The sequence below is a fragment of the Saccopteryx bilineata genome, chromosome 5, assembly GCF_036850765.1.
Source record: "Saccopteryx bilineata isolate mSacBil1 chromosome 5, mSacBil1_pri_phased_curated, whole genome shotgun sequence".
Classification (NCBI taxonomy): Eukaryota; Metazoa; Chordata; class Mammalia; order Chiroptera; family Emballonuridae; genus Saccopteryx; species Saccopteryx bilineata.
The window spans coordinates 160,757,531-160,777,898 of NC_089494.1; the positions used below are offsets into that span (position 1 = coordinate 160,757,531).

Here is a 20,368-nt window from a genome sequence, read left to right on the forward strand (position 1 = left end):
ATGAAAATTACCTCCACTTGACATTTGGATTTTACAAAATATTGTAAAACTATAGATTTGTCTAATTTCCCTCCCTCTCTTCCTTTCTCTTTCTTTTACCTCATGTGAATATATTCCTTCTTACTGTCTGTGGAGTTTATACTCCTTTTAAACTAGCTAGACCATTGTGATCTTCCCATAATAAGTATTTCTAAAATACAAATAAAAAACATACAATCTAATAATTAACATCATACACAACAGAGGTAAAGGAGGTTTTCAAACATCTCTTGGTTCAGAACTCTGTCCTTTGACCCTTGGAAGGATGAAAGAAAAGAGAGTCCTTGATAACATCGCAGAGTTTGAAATATGTTTCTGATTTTAGGCAGAAGTCAACAGTTTTAAAATACATTTATGAGGTATAACTGACAAGTTTTCTTATTATCTTCAACTGAGACAATGAAAGAAAAGAAAAATAAAGCGTATATCCCAAATTTATGGATGGAGTAACTAAAATAATATTATTGTCAATTTTGGAGATGGAGAATGCATTGGGAGGAAGAGTTTTTAGAGTAGAATCAGGAATTCTATTCTTGATGTTTAGTTTGGTCGAGACATAAAAGGAGAAATGTCAGGGAAACACATGGGTATAGATATGGGGTCAAGAGCTTAAGAGAAAGGTAAGGATAGAGGAGATGCATCTGGCAATCATGAGCACATAGATTTACTTAACATGGGACTGAATGAAGCTGCCTTCAAGAGACTATATACAGGGGAAAAAAGATGCCTGATAAAAAAAGCCCTGTTAAATCTATAGGAGGAGTCAGTAAAAGACACCAAGAGGTTGGCTCATAAAGAAGAAAAACAGAGTCTGTGTGGTGTCATAGAAGCAAAATAAGAAAATGTTTTGGTTACAGAGCATGATATCGTGTGCTAAAACTTCTTGAGCAGCAGATGGGACTTTTGAAGCTTATTGATGACCTTCACAGAAACATTTGCACTGTTTGAGTGAGCTGAAGTCAGATTGGTGTGGGATAGAACAATTATTATTACTTTACTTACTTCAGGAAAGAAATCTGAGAGAAAAAAATCAATATATTTTAGAATAATCAATTGTCAATAGAAATAGTAGATTCTAGAGACCTATTTTTGTAATGGGACTCAGGACTCTGTTCCTGAGCTGATTCAAGTTAATATTTTGATACTCTGCAAATAAAACCATAGTAAAAAAATCTAATTTATTTTACCATCACTTCTCATATACAATTTTGTTTTAGTGTTACTCATGTGTCTATTCTTCTTCATTATTAAAACAATAGAAAATAATATCTCTTGCCATTCAATGAAGTATAATTGAGATAGCAATTATATAAAATATATATTAATATAAATTTATATTTAACATATATATCAATAATATATTTATAGAGAAATATATTTTCTTCATAGGAACTGTATATATAACACTTAGAAATCAAACCTAACAAAAAACTTGTGTTTTTGTATTCATAAGTTTAGCTTCCTAAGGTAAAAACTTAGGTGATCAATTTTAGAGATCTCCTCTTTTCTAATTTATGTACCCGACACTATAAATTTTCCTCTAAGCTCTGATTCTTCTGTATCTACAAATTTTGATAAGTTTTCTTCTTATTTTCATCTATTTCAAAATACTTTAAAATATTTCCTGACATTTCTTTTTTGAAATGACAATTTGAGCTTATACAGACTTTGAGAAAACAATATCTGAGTTTGACTTACCCACTAATCTGGAGAGATGTAATTCAAATTATAATTAAGTACATACTGTAAGGCAGTGACCCCCAACCTTTTTTGGGCCACGGACCAGTTTAATGTCAGAAAATATTTTCACGGACCAAACTTTAGGGTGGGACGGATAAATGTATCATATGACCGAGACAAGTGTCAAGAGTAAGTCTTAAACGGATGTAACAGAGGGAATCTGGTCATTTTTTAAATAAAACATTGTTCTGACATAAATATAAATAAAACAGAAATAATGTAAATTATTTATTCTTTCTCTGCAGACCGGTACCAAATGTCCCACAGACCGGTACCAGTCTGCGGCCCAGGAGTTGCTGTAAGGTATTTTCCTTGCTGAGGAAGAAAGAAGGGCATAGCCACCAAGAGTCAAACAGCGAAAGCTTTATTTAGTAGAGCGCATCCTGGATGAGGTTCTCTGGTCCGCAAAATAGGCCAGAGAAGTCGTGCCACCTCCCCTGTTTGGGGGTAATTTATAGGGTCAGTAGGGTGAAGGCGAGTTGATATGATGTGGCAAGATTTCATTGGCTGACAGACAGTCATTATTTTTCAAGGGGCTCCTGGGAAGTTTCTTTTGGTGTACATGGGTGTGGGCGGTTCCAGCCAAAGTTTCTGGGCCTGGTTCCTCAAGTGGCCTTCCCCCATTGCCAACTGACCTCACATTCTGACCTTTTATGTTAAATAGGGGTGCCGTTATTCATCTGGCTACTACCTGCTCATTAGGGGCATTGTGGGGAAGGGAGGTCAGAAGGTGGTGGCTCTGAGGGGAGTCACGTATATGAGTGTAGGAACATTTGGTTGACCATGACTTGAGAAACCTCGCGGATGCGGCCCTGTAAGAATCTAAAAAGGAGGGCAAATATGAGTAATATGCTGATAATTAGAAGAGGACCTAGGATAGGAGCAGCCCAAATGAGGATGGGTGGCTGCCACCAGGAGTTAAGCGGGTTGCAGGAAGAGAAATTCTTGTGCAGTTTCTCTTGCAGACGGTTGAGGACATTGTTGTATTCTTCCATCAGGCCAGACTCACTGAACAGCATTGCTCTCTGCTTTAACTCACTCTGGTGACAGGTTCCCGGTGGAAGGGACAGGAGCAATAGGGGGATCTGCAGGGCCCAACCTTTCGGTGAGCCAGACCTGGGTGGGGCCCAGTGGTTCTGACTGCCAGTTAGTCTTGTATGGGTGCAACTTTGAGGCGAGAGACATGGTACCAAGGTGTTTGTCCTAGGAGCTTGGCTGCAGTAGGAGTAGTCAATATTACCGTATGAGGTCCCATCCACTTGGGCTGTAGGGAGCCAGGCTGGAGCTCCCTCAGAAGAACCCTGTCTCCTGGCTGGAGGGGGACCGCTGGGTGTGCTTCATCTGGACCCCCTATGGGAGGAAGGGTCCGGTTCACGTGTTCCCTGAGAAGATGGCAGAGTAAAGACAGAAAGGGGAGGTAGGTGGCAAGAGGAGGGGGGTTTGGGTAAGAGAGCGAAATTGGGAATTCAGTGTTGAAAGAAGCCTGTTAGATTGAGGAAAGAAAGAATCTGACGGAGTGTAAAAAAGAGGATTCTGTCTAAACTGCATGTCAGGAGTGGTGTGTGAAGGAGAAAAGATAGGGTCCCATCCACTCCCATAACTGAGACCTGTGAGGGAACTAGAGGTCCAGAGTGTGATGGCAAAACAGAGAAGGCAGCCCCCATATCGACAAGAAATGAGATGGACTTACCCACTCCTGTAGCATTACCCTGGGCTCAACGAGGGTGATGGGGGTCTTCGAGTCTGGGCCGTGTCAGTCGCCCATGAGGTCGAGGAGTTCTAGCAATGGGCCTGCCTGGATGGCTTGGCCTCCCATTTGGGTGGCTTGTCCTTTGCGTGGAGGCGCTGAGGAAGAGCCTGTTGCCCAGAAGGGGTAATTGCTCCACCAGTGACCAGGTTACTTACAGTCAAGGCAGGGCTTAGTGGGCAGCCACGGGCAGGGGCACTGTTGGGCCCAGTGACACTCTTTGCCACATTTAAAGCAAGCTTCTGGTGGGGTTCCTCTCTGCAGCCCGGACTTGGGTCGGGCATCTCCTATACCTTGTCCCTGTTGCTCTGCCAGCCTCAGAGCTGCCACAAGAGCCTGGGTTTGGAGTGTTATCTTCTGCTGCATGTGGGCCTGGTGAGCAGCCTTGGCCTATTCCTCCCGACCATTAAAAACCTCAAATGCCATGTTCATCAGGTCTCGGATAGGGTTTTGGGGGTTGAGAATAAGAGGGGGGGCTCCTGGGGAGCCTAGCACCCAGATCCAACCAGAAATGCTGGAGCCAGAGGCAGGACAGGGCCAAGCCTTCCTGCAAAAAAGACTGGGGTTGGGCCATGGGGTCAGGAGCCCTGCAAACCCAGGTGAGGGCTAATGGCTGGTGGAGGAGGGCCTGATGGGGGATGGGCTTAAGAATACAGCAGAAAAGAGAGGAGATTCTGGCTGGCAGGGGAGGGGGGCTTCCTGGAGGGAAGAGACCTGAGCGGAAGAGGTTTGCAGAGGGACCAAAGAGGGGTCCTGAGAGAGGGGCGCCCCCAGGGGGTCGGACAGAAGGAGGAGAGTGGTGGGGGTCGGTTAAGGAGGAAAGATCAGGAGTTGAGGGTTTCGGTGAAGGAGGAAAGATCAGGAGTGGAGGGTTTAGTTGAGGTTTCTCTGCCCAAAAAGGGCCTGCACCATAGAACAGAGATTAGGACAGGAGTGCAAATGCCAGAAGGCCTGAATGTAAGGGATCTCCAACCATTTCCCAGTTCTTTGGCAATAGTTAAATTGGTGAGGGTGTTAAAATCGAAAGTCCCTTCAGGAGGCTACCTGGTTCGATTATCCAGTGTGTATTGTGGCCCGGCCATGGTAGAGAAGATCAGTTTCTTCTTCTTTAGGGAGGGAGAGATTCCAGATAAGGCAACTCCAGGAGTGTTTTTTAGTCAGGTTTAGATTCCTGTGCCTCTATGGCCACCCTCAGCCCTCGGAGTGATCAGAGATGAGAATTGGCATCTTGCAACTCAAGCTCTGGCCACCAGATGGTTAGGTAGAATGGGAGAGTCTGGGATGTCTCCATGGGCACACATGCACTCGGAACAGATAAGGGGTCCCTGACTCAGCTGCAATTATGGACAGGGAGTCTTGGCAGAAGAACTAAGGGGAGGCTGGAGGCAGGGGACTTACCACACCATGTGCTGAAGTGGGTGGGAGGTTAGAAGTCCTGGTTCTTCCTCAGAAGGGAAGGGGATAGGAGCAGCCCCAATGGGCTTCAAGCTCCTCCTGGATTTCAGCAACAAATGTAAAGTATTTTTCCCACTGAGGAAGAAAGAAGAGCATAGCCACCAAGTGTGGAACAACAAAAGCTTTATTTAGTAGAGCACATCCCGGACGAGGTTCTCTGGTCTGCAAAACAGGTGGTAAAATTTCATTGACTGACAGACAGTCATTCTTTTTCAAAGGGCTCCTGGGAAGTTTCTTTTGGTGCGCATGGGTATGGGTGGTTCCAGCAAAAGTTCCTGGACCTAGTTCCTCACGTGACCTTCCTCCATTGCCAACTGACCTCACACATACCATGTTATATTATTGTGTATACTAGAGTAAGGTACACACCCCTGGTATGACATACTTATATGGCTAACACATAACTTGTATATAATATATATACTGACACAAACTAGGTACCCAATAAATAGAAACTTTGTGAATTATTGGGGAAATAATAAGTGCTTAATAAAGTTTTGTTCATTTAAAAGACAAATAGATGAATGACATTTCATTATTAATACTTGTAAATTTATGAAATAACTAAGGTCTTTAGCTGGAACTATATGGAACATAGGAAAGATTGGGAGGAAAGGGAATTTCTTTGTATTAAATTCCATGTCACTGTAATACAAAGGCAAATCTTTTAAATCTAAGTCAGTTTAAAACTCAGCATACCAGACACAGCAAAATGCAATTTTTACCTTGCTTAAATTAATTAAAAACACAACATAAGCAATTTTTTCCCCCACTCTTGGTTATCTCCTGCATAAAACAAACATTTGGCAGGGATTGCTAGTTCTCTGCCTTGTTGAAAATGAGAGAGCACTAAAAAGTGGTTTTTAGTGTTTAATGCTTTTCACCTTGAGAAGCATCATCCTCAAGGTGCTTTTGCCCTCATGTAAAAATGCCACAAAAGTGCTTCATAAGACACAGGAGCCACATTTCTGCTAAATTAAACAAAATGCCTGGGGGTATAGTTTTCCAGCTGTTCTAACCCTGGCATTTTCCTTTCCGGATTCTTGATTAAATTTTTTAATATACCTGGTAAATTCCTCCTATGTCTCAATAAAGCGAAAATACCTACAAAATGGATGTGCCTCCTAACACAGGTGTAGAGAAATACTTATCTAATACTTAGTGACTCTAAACTCACAATGAATTCATGCAAATTATATGTAGAATCTCATAAACCTTAGAGTTTCATTTTAGTATGTTAAATTGACCCAAAAATGATAACAATGGTTCTGGAAATTTATCAGTGTAGGGGGTTGAATGCTGACTATTCTATTGTCTAAGCATCAAGATAAATGCTAGAAATGTGCTCACTCATATGCATTCTGTTTATAACAAAGGTGGTGGCAGTGCACTGGTAATGACATTTGATGAAGGACTGTTTTCTAGTGTCCCATGACTTCTGATACCTTGTCTTAGAGATTTTATTCCAAATCTAATGTTATATTTAAATAAAGTTAAATACACAAAAGACATTTGATAATGTTGCATTTCATTATTGGAATCAGTTAATAAGGGAATTCCTCTCCAACTTTCAGGGTTTATTTTCATCTGGAATTAGTCTTTCAAGTTTTTGGATTCCAAATCAGTAACAAACATCATGAAATGTCTTTGTTTCCAGACATTACTGCAGAGAGGAAAAAAAAACACAATGTGTTTTCAATTTATTTTATCATTTTACCAGTGGTTGAAGTAGATTCTTAAATTATATAGCAAATTCCTTGTAATTCTATTTTTTCTAATTGCTGGAGGCTTTTATTTATTTATTTATTTATTTATTTTTGTATTTTTATGAATCTGGAAACGGGGAGGCAGTCAGACAGACTCCTGCATGCGCCCAACCAGGATCCACCCGGCATACCCACCAAGGGGCAATGCTCTGCCCATCTGGGGCGTCGCTCTGTTGCAACCAGAGCCATTCTAGCACCTGAGGCAGAGGCCATAGAGCCATCCTCAGCACCCGGACCAACTTTGCTCCAATGGAGCCTTGGCTGCAGGAGGAGAAGAGAGAGACAGAGAGGAAGGAGAGGGGTAAGGGTGGAGAAGCAGATGGCCGCTTCTCCTGTGTGTCCTGGCCGGGAATCGAACCCGGGACTCTCGCATGCCAGGCAGACGCTCTATCACTGAGCCAACCGGCCAGGGCCGGCTTTTATTTTTTTAAATGGTGTTTATTCATCACCTTTAGGATAGCAATGGCAATAGTCCAGTTATTGAAAATACAGGAGAACAACTTGAAATCATTGTGTTTTGTTGTTGTTGTTGTTGTTAACAGAAAAAGCTTAGAACAGAAACTTTTGGTAGACACTAAACATGACTTTAGATAATATAGTTTTATAATAAGCAAATACCTTTCATGAATAAAAGTGCTTGATGGACTATCTGGGAAAGAGATTCTGTCCAGCACTCTTCCTGGCTTTAGGTGACCCCTGTGTTTTGGTCATTCGACCCCTGCTGGGGTCACGACCCACAGGTTGAAAACCGCTGCCCTACAGGCAATGCTCTGCCTATCTGGGGCTGCTGCTCCATTGCTTTGCAACTGAGCTATTTCAGTGCCTGAGGCGAGATCATGGAGCCATCTTCAGTGCCTAGGGCCAACTTGCTGGAACCATTTGAGCCATGGCTATGGCACGTGAAGTGAGAGAGAGAGAGAGAAGGGGGAAGGGTAGAGAAGCAGATGGTCACTTCTCCTGTGTGCCCTGACCGGGAATCAACCTGGGACTTCCACATGCTGAGCCAACAGTCTACTGCTCAGCCAACCAAACAAGTCCTCCTTTTAAATTCTTAACTGCCTATTATTTACTACTTCAAAAATTTCTACCACTTTCTGTGTCAACCTACAAAGTATGCTATTGTCTTGATGAGAACACCAGTGTGAAAACAGTAAGCTTTTCTAGAATTTATGTCATATACCATATTTCTCCATGTATAAGATAAACCATTTTTCAAAAAATATGAGGTCTAAAAACTGGGTGCATCTTATACAGTAGTTATAGAAGTGTGGCATTTCAAATGCTGTAGATGGAACTGAGGACAAGGCAATATATGAAGACAGTGGTTCATCATCAGACACAGATGAGGACAAGCTAATGGATAAAAGTTTAGACAGTGATGAGGAATTGTATGAATTTTATAATAAATAAAACTTCAGTTTAATAACTTTATGTAGTACATTTTAAAAAAAAAACTTGAGCCGCTTAAATAATGAATGGCTTAACAATGAGATCAAGGAAGAAATCAAAAATTTCCTTGAAACAAATAAAAATGAACATACAACAACTCAAAATTTATGGGACACAGCAAAAGCAGTCCTGAGAGGGAAGTTCATAACATTACAGGCATATCTTAAGGAGCAAGAAAAAGCTCAAATAAACAACTTAACCCTGCATCTAAAAGAACTAGAAAAAGAACAGCAAGAAAAGCCCAGAGGAAGTAGAAGAAAGGAAATAATAAAGATCAGAGTGGAAATAAATGACATAGAGGTTAAAAAAACAATACAGAAGATCAATGAAACCAAGAGCTGGTTCTTTGAAAAGGTAAACAAGATCGATGAACCTTTAACTAGATTCACTAAGGAAAAAAGAGAGAGGACTCAAATAAATAAAATTGGAAATGAGAATGGAGAAGTAACAACTGACACAGTAGAAATACAAAGGATTGTAAGAAAATACTATGAAGAACTGTATGCCAAAAAATTAGACAACATAGGCAAAAAGGACAAATTCCTTGAAACATATAATCTTTCAAAAATCAATATAGAAGAATTAGAAAACCTAAACAGACTGATTTCACCAAATGAAATTGAAACAGTTATCAAAAAACTTCCAGCAAACAAAAGTCCTGGGCCAGATGACATCATGGGCAAATTCTACCAAATATTCAAAGAACTAACTCCTATCCTTTTCAAGCTATTTCAAAAAATTCAAGAGAAGGGAAAACTTCCAAATTTCTTTTATGAGGCAAGTATAGTCCTCATTCCAAAACTGCACAAAGACACTACAAAAACAACAACAACTATAGACTAATATCCTTGATGAACTTAGATGCTAAAATTCTCAACAAAATATTAGCAAACTGGATCCAGCAATACATGAAAAAATCGTACATCATGATCAGGTGAGATTTATTCTGGGGAGACAAGGCTGGTACAATATTTGCAAATCAATCAATGTGATTCAACACATAAAAAAAACAAAGGATAAAAATCACATGATAATATCAATAGATGCAGAAAAAGCATTTGATAAAATACAGCACCCATTCATTATCAAAACTCTCAGCAAAGGGAGAATAAAGAGATCATACCTCAACATGATAAAGACCATCTATGACAAACCCACAGCCAACATTATACTCAATGGACAAAAATTAAAAAGCAATCCCTTTAAGATCAGGAACAAGGCAGGGGTGTCCCCTTTCACCACTTTTATTCATAATAGTTCTGGAAGTCCTAGCCACCACAATCAGACAAGAAGAAGAGATAAAAGGTATCCAAATTGGAAAATAAGAAGTAAAACTATAGTTATTTGCTGATAATATGATACTGTACATAGAAAATCCTAAAGTCTCAGTCAAAAAACTACTAGACCTGATAAATGAATTCAGAAAGGTGGCAGGATTTAAAATCAATATTCAGAAATCAGTGGCATCTTTACACACCGACAATGAACTGTCTTAAAGAGAAATTAAGAAAACAATCCCCTTCACTATTACAACAAAAAAAATAATAAAGTACCTAGGAGTAAATTTAATCAAAGAGGTTAAAGACGTGTACTCAGAAAATTATAAAACATTGATTAAAGAAATCAAGGAAGATACAAACAAGTGGAAGCATATACCATGTTCATGAATAGGAAGAATAAACATCATTAAAATGTCTATATTACCTAAAGCAATGTATAAATTCAATACAGTTTCTATTAAAATACCAATGACTTACTTCAAAGATATAGAACAAATATTCCAAAAATTAATATGGAACCAAAAAAGAACACGAATAGCCTGAGCAATCCTGAAAAAGAAGAATAAAGTGGGAGGTATCACACCTCCTGATATCAAGTTATACTACAAGGCCATTGTACTCAAAACAGCTTGGTACTGGCATAAGAACAATCATCTAGATCATTAGAACAGAATAGAGAACCCAGAAATAAGAAATAAACCCACACCTTTGTGGACAATTAATATTTGACAAAGGAGGTAAGAGCATACAATGCAGTCAAGACAGTTTCTTGACTTCAAAAGACACCATTAACAAAATAAAAAGACAACCCACACAATGGGAGAATATATTCGCCAATATGTCTGATAAGGGGTTAATAATCAAAATTTATAAAGAACTTGTAAAACTCAACACCAAGAAGATAAAAAATTTAATCAAAAAATGAGCAAAAGAAATGAATAGACACTTCTCCAAAGAGGACATACAGATGGCCTATAGGCATATGAAAAAATGTTCAACATCACTAATCATTAGAAAAATGCAAATTAAAACCACAATGAGATACCACCTGACACCTGTCAGAATGGTGTTCATTAACAAATCAACACACAGTAAGTGCTGGAGAGAGTGCAGAGAAAAGGGAACACTCCTGAATTGCTGGTGGGAATGCAGATTGATGCAGCCACTGTGGAAAACAGTATGGAGATTTCTCAAAAAATTAAAAATGGAACTGCCCTGTGACCCAGCTATCCCATTTATAGGAATATTATCCTATGAATACCAAATCACTGATTCAAAAGAAGAAATGCACCCCCATGTTTATTGCAGCATTGTTTACAATAGCCAAGATCTACAAACAGCCCAAGTGTCTATCAGTGGACGAGTGGATTAAAAAACTGTGGTACATATACACAATGGAATACTGTGCAGCCATGAGGAAGATGGAAATCTTACTTTTCACAACATGGATGGACCTGGAATCAATCATGCTAAGTGAAATAAGCCAGGCAGAGAAATAAAAATATCATATGACCTCACTCATTTGAGGAATCCAATGAACAACGTGAACTGAGCAACGTAACAGAGGCAGAGGTTGGATCAAAGGGACCAGAGGGAAAGCTTTCAGAGGAAAAGTAGAAGAGAAGATGGGATCAGAGAAGGGAAGGAGATTAATGAAATTATATATACATAAGACAACATTATAGAGAACAGGACAGCAAATCCTGGAGGGAAGGGGGGAAGGCATTAGGGGTAGGGGGTATAGAGGGGTGCTGAGGAGAATAAGGGGGTGGGGGAATATATTCAGTGGGACACTTGAATCTATGTAAACACAAATTAAAATCATAAATAAAAAAGAGTATTTTTTGAGACTTTATTCATTTTAGAGAAAGAGAGAGAGAAAAGGGGGTAGGAGCAGGAAGGATCAACTTCCATATGTGCCTTGACTGAGCAAGCCCAGGGTTTTGAACCGGCAACCTCAGGGTTCCAGGTCAATGCTTTATCCACTGCTCCACCACAGGTCAGGCAATATGAGGCCTTTTAAGATTGGCTTTTTTCATGTAGTAATATGCATTTAAATTTCCTCTATGTCTTTTTATGGCTTAATAGGTCATTTCTTTTTAGTGCTGAATTATATTCTATTGTCTGATGTACCATAGTTTATCTACTCACCTAGTGAAGGACATCTAAAGGGTTGCATTATTAGTAAAACTACTATAAACATACATGTGCAAGTTTTTGTGTAGATATAAATTTTTAGCTCCTTTGGGTAAATCCCAAGAAGCACAATTTTCAATTGTACAGGAAGAGTATGTTGAGTTTTGTAAGAAACTGCCAAACTGTCTTCCAAAGTAGCTGCATCATTTTGCATTCCCACCAACAGTGAATGAGGGTTCTTGTTGCTCCACATCCTCATCAGCATTTGATATTTTGGATTTTGACCATGCTAAACATGTGTAATGGTATCTCATTGTTGTTTTAGCATTTCCCTGACGACATATAATTTGGAGCGTCTTTTCATGTGTTTGTTTGCCATCTGTGTATTTTCTGTGGTAAGGTGACTGTTAACATCTTTGGATTATTTTTAATATCAGGTTGTTAATTTTTTATTGTTTGGTTTTAAGAATTCTTTGAATATTTTAGATACTAGTCCTTTATAAAATGTCTTTTGCAAATATTTTCTCCCAGTTCGTTGCTTGTCTTTTCATTCTTTTGAGAGCAGAAATATTTTATTTTAATGAAGCCCAGTTTCTCAATTCTTTCTCTCATGAATCATGCTTTTGGTGTTGCATCTAAAAAGTCATTATAAAACCCAAGGTCATCTAGACTTCCTCCTGTATTATCTTCTAAGAGTCTTATATTTTTGTGTTTTACATTTAGGTCTGTGATCCATTCTGAGTTAATTTTTGTGAAGGACAGAAGGCCTGTGTCTAGATCTTTTTTTTTTTTGTATGTGGATGTCCAGTTGTTCCAGCACTATTTGTTGAAAAGACTATCTTTGTTCCATTGTATTGCCTTACTTTTTTTGTCAAAGATCAGTTGACTATATTCACGTGTCTTTATCTATGGACTCTCTGTTCTGTTACATTGATCTATTTGTCTACTCTTTCACCAATACCACACTGTCTTGATTACTGACACTTTATAGTAAGTCTTGAAGTTAGGTAGTGTCAGTCCTCCAACTTTGTTCTTCAATATTGTGTTGGTTACTCTGGGCCTTTTGCTTCTCCAAATAAACTTTGGAATCAGTTTGTTGACATGCACAAAATAACTTGGGATTTTGATTGAGATTGCATTGATTCTATAGAACAAGTTGGGAAGAATTGACATATTGACAATATTGAGTCTTCTTACCCATGAACATGAAATATCTCTCCATTTACTTAGTTCTTTGATTTCTCTCATCAGACTTTTATATAGTTTTCCTTATATAGATCTCATACATATTTTGTTAGGTTTATATCCAAACATTTTATTTTGGGGGTGCTAATATAAATGCTGTTGTGTTTTTTATTTCAATTTTCACTTGTTCATTGCTGCTACATAGACAACCAATTGACTTTTGTATATTTGCTTTGTGTCCTGCTATAATCACTTATTAGTATGAACATGTGGCTTTTTTGTCTTTTCTTTTAGATTTTCTATGTAGTCAATCATGACATCTGCAAACAGAGACAATTTTATTTTTTCCTTCTCAATCTATAGACCTTTTATTACCTTTTTTGTTGTATTAGCTAAGACTTCTAGTACAATGTTGAAAACTGATGGTTAAAAGGAACATCCTTGCCATGTTACTTCATTGTTTTTTCTGATTATTATGCATATTTTGTTTTAGCAACAGATTTACCAGTACCTTCTGATACTTCAAAAGTTGATTGGTATTGCCTGACCAGGTGGTGGTGCAGTGGATAGAGCATCGGACTGGGATGTGGAGGACCCAGGTTCAAGACCCTAAGGCCACCAGCTTGAATGCGGGCTCATCTGGTTTGAGCAAGGTTCACCAGCTTGAGCCTAAGGTCGCTGGCTTGAGCAAGGGGTTACTCGGTCTGCTGTAGCCCCCCAGTCAAGGCAGATATGAGAAAGAAATCAATGAACAACTTAAGTGCCACAACAAAAAACTGATGATTGATGCTTCTCATCTCTCTCCGTTTCTGTCTGTCTGTCCCTATCTATTCCTCTCTCTGACTCTCTCTCTCTGAAAAAAAAAAAAAAAAAGTTGATTGGTATTGATGTCTGATAAGTGCCAGTAAGTGGTACTGATGATATGGGCTGTAGAGAGAGATAAGGGATAAAATAAATTTCAGCCCAGTCTCTATATGAATTACCATTCTCTTTTTTTAAACAGAGGAAAAAAGATAAAGCAGAACTGGCATCTATCTATGCCTATTATGTGCCAGGTACTCTGCAACTTACCTTAGTGTGTTATGTCATGTAATCTTTAAAACTAATTAGTAAAATAATTATTATAACACCCACTTATGGAAAAGAAGCCACATCTTAGGTAAGGAAAAATAATAAAGCTATATAGCTAGTAAACCACTAGAGCTAGAATTTAGAAAACTATCCTTCTCCGCTTTCCACCATGCTGCCTTTCGTGCCTTACTATTGTCATTATTATGATCACCAGAATGTATTCAGCCCTTTTGGTACATATTCCTCTACAATTCCTGGCGACTGAGCCATTCAACTTGCTTTCATTTAGTCCCTTCTCGGTTAGAGGGGAGCAAGCTGTCTGCGTTCTCCTCACTTCTGTTTTGGGGGTAATAAGGAGTGTCTTTAGTCTTGGATGGGAGTAGTCTCTGGGATGACAAGATACTGAGCAGAGTGAAAGGGCACAGAGAAGCTTCATGACAACCTGAGTGATTAATAAGCAATTCGCAGACTGTCCTCTACTGGCAACGAGTGGAACAACAGCCAGATCTGGTGCCTGTTCTGGTAGATGGAGAGGCCCCTGCTTTCTTACCCTTTCCTGTTTCCTGTGATCCTTCCTATTTGCTTCTTCTATCCAGTGTGTGGCTTTTCCCTAAAAATCTAGTTTCTTGTTTCTTTTATAGTATTCTTCTTTTAAAATTGATTTTTAAAGAGAGAAAGAGAAAGGGAGAGAGAGAGAGGCAGGAGAGATGAGAAGCATCAACTCATAGTTGCTTCATTTTAGTTGTTCATTGATTGCTTCTCATATGTGCCTTGACCAGGGGGCTCAAGTCAGTCCAGTGACCCCTTGCTCAAACCAGCAACCATGGACTCCAGCCAGAGACCTTAGGATCATGTCAATGATTCCATGCTCAAGCTGATGACCCTGTGTTGAAGCTGGCAAGCCCATGCTGAAGCAGATGAGCCAGTGACCTTGGTTTTCCAACCAAGGAACTCAGTGCTACAGGTTGATGCTCTATCCACTGCACCATCATCGGTCAGGCAAGAAATCTAGTTTCTTGAAGCAGAACTTGTTACAGTGGTACCTTGAGATACAAGTTTAATTTGTTCTGTAACCAAGCTCATAAGTCAGTCGACTTGTATATCAAACAAATTTCTCAAATTTAAAATAACTGAAATAGATTTAATTTATTCCAGCCCTGTGAAACATCCCCAAACCATCCTAAATTATGAAAAAAGACATGCTTTTAATTAAGAAACATACATGTATATTTTACCAATGCATAACAAAAAAATGAAATTTAAAAAAGTGTTATTTAGTACTGTATTCTTACTTTGAAGACAGATGAGTATGGCTAACGGAGGTGAATGGTGGAGGAGGAGGAAGGATGGGATGCAGGCTCTGTAGACACATAAACTAAAACTGCACTTTCTTATCACTAAATGTAAAATAAAACTGCATTTTCTTTACTTTAAACAAAACTAAAACTGCACTTTCTTTACTTAAAATGAAACCACAAAAACTTAATTGTAAAAAAAAATGCACTTTCTTAACTTTAAACTTAACTTAAGCTTAACATTACATATTTTTCATTTAATCATCACCTGTTTTTGCCTTTTGGGCTGCACATTTGGCACTTTCACTTGCAGGGCTTTTGAATAAAAATCTATCCAAAGAGGTTTGCTTTTGCCTGCCTTTTAAAATGTTATGAAAATGTGACAAACAAGTGTCACTAAAAAGTGCTGAAGCACAACTAGTTGGAACTTTTTCTGGGTGTTTCTTTTCAATGAAATTTGAAAGCTTCTCCCACGTTGCCAGCATGTCTTTAATTTCACTTGTAGAAATCACTTCCTCCGACTCTACCTCCTCCTCACTACTAATCTCTTGTAGAAGCTCTGTATGTTGCATCATCTGTAGCTCCTTCAACTCCTCAGTTGAAAGTTTCTCCTCATGTTCCTTAACGAGCTTGTTTACATCACCCTCATCTACCTCCAGACCCATCGACTTTCTGAGGGACACAATTTTCTCCAATGCTTCTACCTCAGTCTCAGTCTCTGGTTCGAATCCTTCAAAGTCCCTGTCTGCAACAACATCAGGCCATAACTTTTTTCATGCTGAGTTCAAGGTTCTTCTTATAACCTCTTGCCATGCCAAGTCAATAATGCGTAAACACATCACAATGTTGTAGTGATCTTTCCAAAACTCTCAAAGGGTTAGAATTGTATTCTCAGTCACCTCAAAGAAGCAGCAGAACAGTGCTTTGTGTAAAGCTTATTAAAGTTGGAAATGACCTGCTAATCCATAGGTTGCAAGATTGAAGTCATGTTGGGTGGGAGGTAGAGGACTTTTACGAATTTGAACTCATCAAGAATGTCATCTTCAAGACCAGGTGGGTGGGCTGGAGCATTATCAAGGATTAGTAATGCTTTCATCAGGAGTTTATTTTCTTAAAGGTATTTCTTCACTGCAGGACCAAAGACGAGATTTACCCATTCAATTAAATATCACCACATAACCCATGCCCTAGCATTGGTACACCACATAACCTGCAGTTTTTCTTTAAGAATCTTGTGAGTCTTAAAGGCTCGAAGATTTTCAGAATGATACACTAGCAGTGGCTTTATTCTACAGTCACTGTTAGCATTTGCACACAATGAAGGGTCAGACGGTCCTTCATGGGTTTATGGCCTGGCAGCTTCTTCTCCTCTGCGGTGATGAAAGTCCTCTGGGGCAATTTTTTCCGAAACAATCCTGTTTCATCACAGTTGAACACTTGTTAGAGGATGTAGCCTTCCTTTGAGAGAAGTGCAGCAAAGCATGCGATGTACTCCTCAGCTGCATTAACGTTAGCACTCGCCGCATCACCATGCCTCACCACCAAGTGGATGCCAGATCTCTTCTTGAAATTTTCAAACCAGCCATAACTTGCCTTAAACATATCTTCTGCTCTTTTGAAGTTGATAGTTCTTTCTTCTTCAAGTCACCATAAATAATACATGCCCTTTCACATATTACTGTCTTCATCACTATATCTCTTTCCAGTTCTTTGTCTTTCACCCACACCAGCAGAAGCTTTTCCATTTCTTCATGGATATGTGTCCTTAATTGGGACAGAATGTAGTTCCTTTCACTGGATTTACACTTTTGATGGCATTTTTTTGTTTAAGGATGGTACAAATTGTAGATGTATTGCAGTCATACAGCCTTGCCAGTTCAATCACTCGTACACCACGCTCATGTTTTTCTATTATTTCTTACTTTACTTTTATCAACATCATCCTCTTCTTCTTCTCACCACTGTCCTTTTCACTCACTTTCTTCGGCCCCATGATAGCACACAAAAAAAGTTAGTAAAAAAATGCAAAAATGATTCAAGAATGAGTACAGTGCATTAGATTCAACTTGATTCTGTGAGTAACACGTGAGAAAGAATGAGATGCTGATACTGTGCTACTGATACTGGGCCCATGTGCCAATACGCCAACTAGCAACAGCTTCCCGAATCATAACTCATATCTTGGAATTTCGCTTGGATCTCAAACAAAAATATGAACCGATTTGCAGCTCATATCTTAAAATGAGCCTTTATATAAGGAATATAAAAAATAAACAATCCCAGTGGGCAATATCTACCCATAAGGCTTAATCGACTCATTTGTATTCTGGTCTCCAATGCTCATATTTCATACCACCAATGTGCTGACTGGTGAAATATACTCATCCTAGCTCTACCTCCAGAAACACAGCAGGGTGAATTCCTAAGAGCACCTCAGGACCCCTCTTGCCCCCTCTCCTTTTCAGTGACCACCTCTACAATGGGAGCAATGGGAGAGGCATTTCCTCTCCTGACAAGGGTGAAGAAGCTCACGCTACTGAATCCTAGAGTCTTATCTACTACAGATATTTTTCACTCTGGGTACCATGGGACCTTTGGGGATTTATTTGGAGGGGAAATACATTATCAAGCAGAAATATATTGTCAGACCAGGGCCTTCCTCAGCCCAGTGTTGGGAACTGGTATTCCAGAGCATGAGGAATGGTCCCCAAAAACCCCAGATCCCCTTGCCAGGGTCAGAATAACAAGCCCATAGGCAGGTCAGACTGGTGTGTGGGTAAGGCCTCAAATCATCACAAGGAAGGCAGAGAGGCATAGAAAACTGTTTGCTTAGAATTTCTTTATGTCTGAATTTCAAAACATGGCTTAAGAGCTCATGACCCCTAATGCCACACATGATTGGAATCATTGGTGGACTAAGAGTGCCCACCTTATGTATTGCTGGGGAGGGCAAGAGGAGATCGCAGAGGTGCTTGCCTAGATATTGTAGGCCAATCACCTCCCTGGGGTGGAACTGAAGAAAGTGACCCCCGTGATTCTTTCTAAACCAAAGTTGATCTGACACTGTGATTGTGCCATTCAACTTTCTTCTTTGATCCTGAAAGTTCCCTCATGAATCCAATCTCCCTAACAAGGTCTTTTATCTACTCTGTGATATTAGAATGTAGTAAATAGTGGTGGGTTTACATATCTTTTTATTTCTGAGTCCTGGAGATGGTTTTGGTGAGCTGCAGGACTTCTATCCCACCCAAACTATGTACGCACTGCAAAGCCTAGAGACCGCTACTCTGTTGAAGTACCCCATACTATTTTTTCCCAGAAGATCCTCTCTCTGACCCTAAATTAGAATCCCAATGCCTCTTCACTTTAGTGCTCTTACTCAACTCCTTTGCCAAACTCTTCATAATAGAGAGAAGGGTTATAGAGAGGTTTTCTTTTTGTTACTTTAAGATTGCATCTATCAGCCCTGGCCATATGCTCAGTGGATAGAGCATTGGCCCAGCATGTGGACATCCCAAGTTTGATCCCCAGTCAGAGCACACATGAGAAGCAACCATCTGCTTCTCTTCTCCTCCCTCTCCCCCTTCACTCCCTTTTCCCCACCCACAGCTAGTGGCTCTATTGGTTCAAGCATAGTCCTCAGGGGCTGAGGATAGCTTGGTTGGGGGGAGTGCATCAGCTTCTGGTGCTAAAAATAGCTCAGTTGACTCCAGCATTGGCCTCAGACAGGGGTTGCTGGGTGGATCCTAGTTGGGGTACATGCAGGAATCTGTCTCTCTGTCTCCCCTCCTCTCACTTAAAAATGGGGGGTACATCTCTCTACCTTTTACATAAATTGCTTTAGGGAAACAAAAGAGTCAGTGGGCTGCTGAGTCAGATCATTCCTTCCTGCCATCACAAACATGCCCACACACAATGTTAGCAGGCATGATGGCCAGAATGGAGTTCCTTTGGGAGAAAGCCACATCCACAAATAATTCCACCAGAAAAATCTACTAGTTCTTTCAGAAACATGCTGAAGGCCATTGTCATTACACTCATGAATACTGACAGGTCAGTGCTGTCCCAGGCTTGATGTGAGCAGGGCCCACAGAGAGCACCCCAAGGGCATGTGTGGCTCATCTTTGTAACCCCAGCATCTGATATTTCCTGGCAGGTCACAAGCACTAAAAAGACACTTTCTTTTTGAGTAAATGAATACATGAAGAGTGTTTACTATTTTAAGCATTTGTGAAGTTATCTGCTTCATTCTATTCATATTCTCTAGCCTCCGGCAACACTGAAAAAAAGGCAACTCCTAAACCTAAAGAACAGAAGGAGGCCCTGGCCAGTTGGCTCAGTGGTAGAGCATCAGCCTGGCATGTGGGAGTCCCGGGTTCGATACCCGGCCAAGGCACACAGGAGAAGCGCCCATCTGCTTCTCCACCCCTCCCCCTCTCCTTCCTCACTGTCTCTCTCTTCCCCTCCTGCAGCCAAGGCTCCATTGGAGCAAAATTGGCCTGAGCGCTGAGGTTGGCTCTGTGGCCTCTGCCTCAGGCGCTAGAATGTCTCTGGTTGTGGCAGAGCGATGCCCCAGATGGGCAGAGCATCGCCCCCTGGTGGGCATGCCAGGTGGATCCCAGTCAGGCGCATGCAGGAGTCTGTCTGACTGCCTCCCCGTTTCCAACTTCAAAAAAATTTTAAAAATTTTTAAAAAAAAGAACAGAAGGAAAGGGAAACCACAGAAATGCCAAGCCACATGCAGCCCACAGACCAAATTAACCTTGAGGCAAAATTAACTAAGAGGTGAATCTGAACAATTGTTATCTGGCTGAGCACTAGGAGCCATCCTTATTCTTGCAGGTATATGACATGCTTGCTCCCCAAAGGAAGGAAGTCTGTCCCACTGCCCTCTCCTCTAAGGATATCATGTCAAAAAGAATTATTGTATAGCATTTGCAGGCTATTGGTGCAGCATTTCAATTCACTCTCACAGAAAACAACTTGGGCTCTGGGTTCCTTCCTGACTTTGGGGCTGGTTGAATGCAATTCAATTCAATTCAAAAGAATGTGCTAGAACAAAATGTACCAGGCACTGCCAGCTGAAGATACAAACATGAGCAGACTACAGTCCCGCTCTAAAAGAAATACTTTGCTTTTCCCCTAAGTAGACTATAATGAACTGCCAACAAAGCATTTTCTTCAACATGTTTTCTACTGTGGGGT

The 20,368-nt window shown here is 40.1% G+C and overlaps 1 protein-coding gene across 1 annotated transcript in view; it reads left to right on the forward strand.

Moving 5' to 3' along the window:
* The first annotated feature begins 4,164 nt into the window (after positions 1–4,164).
* The window catches only part of IL2RA (interleukin 2 receptor subunit alpha), a 28,402-nt gene continuing 12,198 nt past the window's right edge, over positions 4,165–20,368 (forward strand). Inside the window, exons 1-3 of the mRNA XM_066233066.1 lie at positions 4,165–4,369; positions 19,431–19,484; positions 19,876–19,924. Of these exons, the coding sequence (XP_066089163.1) occupies positions 4,165–4,369; positions 19,431–19,484; positions 19,876–19,924 (308 nt within the window). The remainder of the gene's footprint in view (positions 4,370–19,430; positions 19,485–19,875; positions 19,925–20,368) is intronic.